Here is a 2,133-nt window from a genome sequence, read left to right on the forward strand (position 1 = left end):
AGCATCATCATCATCATCATCATCATCATCATCATCATCATCATCATCATCATCATCATCATCGTCATCTTGGGCAGCAGAGTACACTTGTTCTACGCTGCTGTACCGGGAATCATGGTTGTACAGGGGGCTGGTCCAACAGTGTAGCGCCTATACCTAGACAGGTGAACGATTAGGGTTCTCAATTGCGCCCAAACAAAAATGAACTCATTGTGAAAAGTAAGTACTACCTCCTGATATAGTTTACTGATCCAAAATTTGAAAAAAAAACAAATTTCAAGCATTTAAGTATCATACAAATGGATTTCCTGTTGGGAGCAGCTTTCATATGCTATGGTAGCTTAACCAAATCGCCCAAATTACGAACACACCCACTGCATTCGTGAGAAACGTTCATTGTGCGTCAATTTACTTACCCGAAGACTCTGAACTGTAAGATACAACCTTTTTCCAGTTTCAAATAATCTGTAAGAGGAAGAAGTATATGAGAGATACCAAACATGCACGCCTATCGATTTTCGATCAAATCCTTGTAAGTATATGTGTGATATCAGCTGATGTGTTATGCACACAAAACAAGTGATTGTCGGGTCGTTCTAACTGATGGTGGTACTGCTCGTGACTGATTCACAGATGCTTGCGCATGACTGAGTATGCAAAAGCGTAGGGGTATTTGTTGCTCGGAAACACATGACGTTATCATCTTGGAAAGTCATGACTAAGACAGGCTCGTTGGAACATGTGCCAGTGGTTCTTTCTTGTAACCTGTCGTATCGGTTAGCCTGATTACACAGAACAGCGATGCGAATCAACTAATCAGCTGTGTGAGGCATCTGAACGGAAGCTTGTCGCCCTTGAATTCTACGGTTTTTGTCCCTAGCATCTACCTCTGTGATATCTGTCTTTTTATGCTTATATTCACAATTTCGAGATGGTGAGATGGCTCAAATGGCTACAGCGCGAATTTACTGACCGGAAGGTCCGTGGTTCGAATCCGACCTCTGCCTCGCGACTTTCCCTGTCTAGGCGTGGGGAACCTGGCAATATCCCAGCCCTCATGCTTCAATAGTTCGACTGACAGCAGTGTTCAAATTTAAATTCAAAAATTCAGATGGTGATCCTGTATAGAGAGGAGCCGTTCCCCTGGAGAGTACACATGAAGTGAAACCTACGCACACCTTGTGAATGACACTATGGAAATCAAGAGGAAAATGATATCAATAGTTGAAGAAGCATTCTACATACAGATTGCGATGCAAGGGTTGCGATAAACGATAAATAGAGAAAAAAGAAGGAGGCTCTCCTCTAGCTGCTAAAATCACCATCATCATCACTGTCAGCTGTAAGAACCGCGTACTTGTCGTACAGTGGTTTTAGCTGCCACCGTTTCGTTCACCGATGATTTGTGAAGGTGGGGTAGGTAGAAGTGCATTGGAGGTGGGAGATGATAAATTAGTGCGTAAATAAAGCACTGTAGGTGGACTGTTAAATGGGGGATTCGGAAAGGAGCTATACACTAAAAGCGATAGGTTGGATGCCCGAGTGCCATTGAGAGCGCGACTTGGACGTCTCTGACAATGTCTCTAACCACTGACGTAGCCCGTTTAGGGGTCCCCAGCCAGAAAGGGGGCAATGACCGGCGCAGCTGAGTTTGCTGTTCATAGCTTTCATACTTCGCTGCCAAGTCATTGTTCAACCTCCCATAGCTCGTTCCAATCCTTCACGTGGTTGTATAAAACGGACTCTTCGAGGAAGTCGGTCGACTGGCATACGCAGCACGTGGCCAAGCCAGTTCATCTACCGTGGGTGAGTTATTTCTTTGAAACACTATTCGACGTAGTTCAGCATCGATGATCCGATGTTCCTACCAGGCTCGGGCAATGCTCCGAAGACATCAATGGTCAAACACCGAAAGTGTTTTGACGTCCTCGGTGTGCAGTGGCCAGGTTTCTAATCCGTAAGCACTACGGAGCATTGTAAACTCGACCCTTGGCGGATAAGTTGATGTCATGCCTACGCCACAGGTGACGCAGTCTCACAAAAGCTGCTCTGGCCTTCTCAATCCGGGTGGAAGTACAATCTTTCGCGAGACCACGGGGACTAATAGGGCTGTCCAGGTAAACAAATTAGTCT

At 45.3% G+C, this 2,133-nt stretch overlaps 1 protein-coding gene across 1 annotated transcript in view; it reads right to left on the bottom strand.

The window, feature by feature from the left end:
- T265_09309 (hypothetical protein) overlaps positions 1-1,059 on the bottom strand; it is a gene marked incomplete at both ends in the record, with an annotated part of 9,292 nt that extends 8,233 nt beyond the window's left edge. The window contains 2 exons of the mRNA XM_009175338.1: positions 417-465; positions 957-1,059. Of these exons, the coding sequence (XP_009173602.1) occupies positions 417-465; positions 957-1,059 (152 nt within the window). The remainder of the gene's footprint in view (positions 1-416; positions 466-956) is intronic.
- Positions 1,060-2,133: the final 1,074 nt, after the last annotated feature.

Source organism: Opisthorchis viverrini (genome assembly GCF_000715545.1).
Source record: "Opisthorchis viverrini unplaced genomic scaffold opera_v5_273, whole genome shotgun sequence".
NCBI lineage: Eukaryota > Metazoa > Platyhelminthes > Trematoda > Opisthorchiida > Opisthorchiidae > Opisthorchis > Opisthorchis viverrini.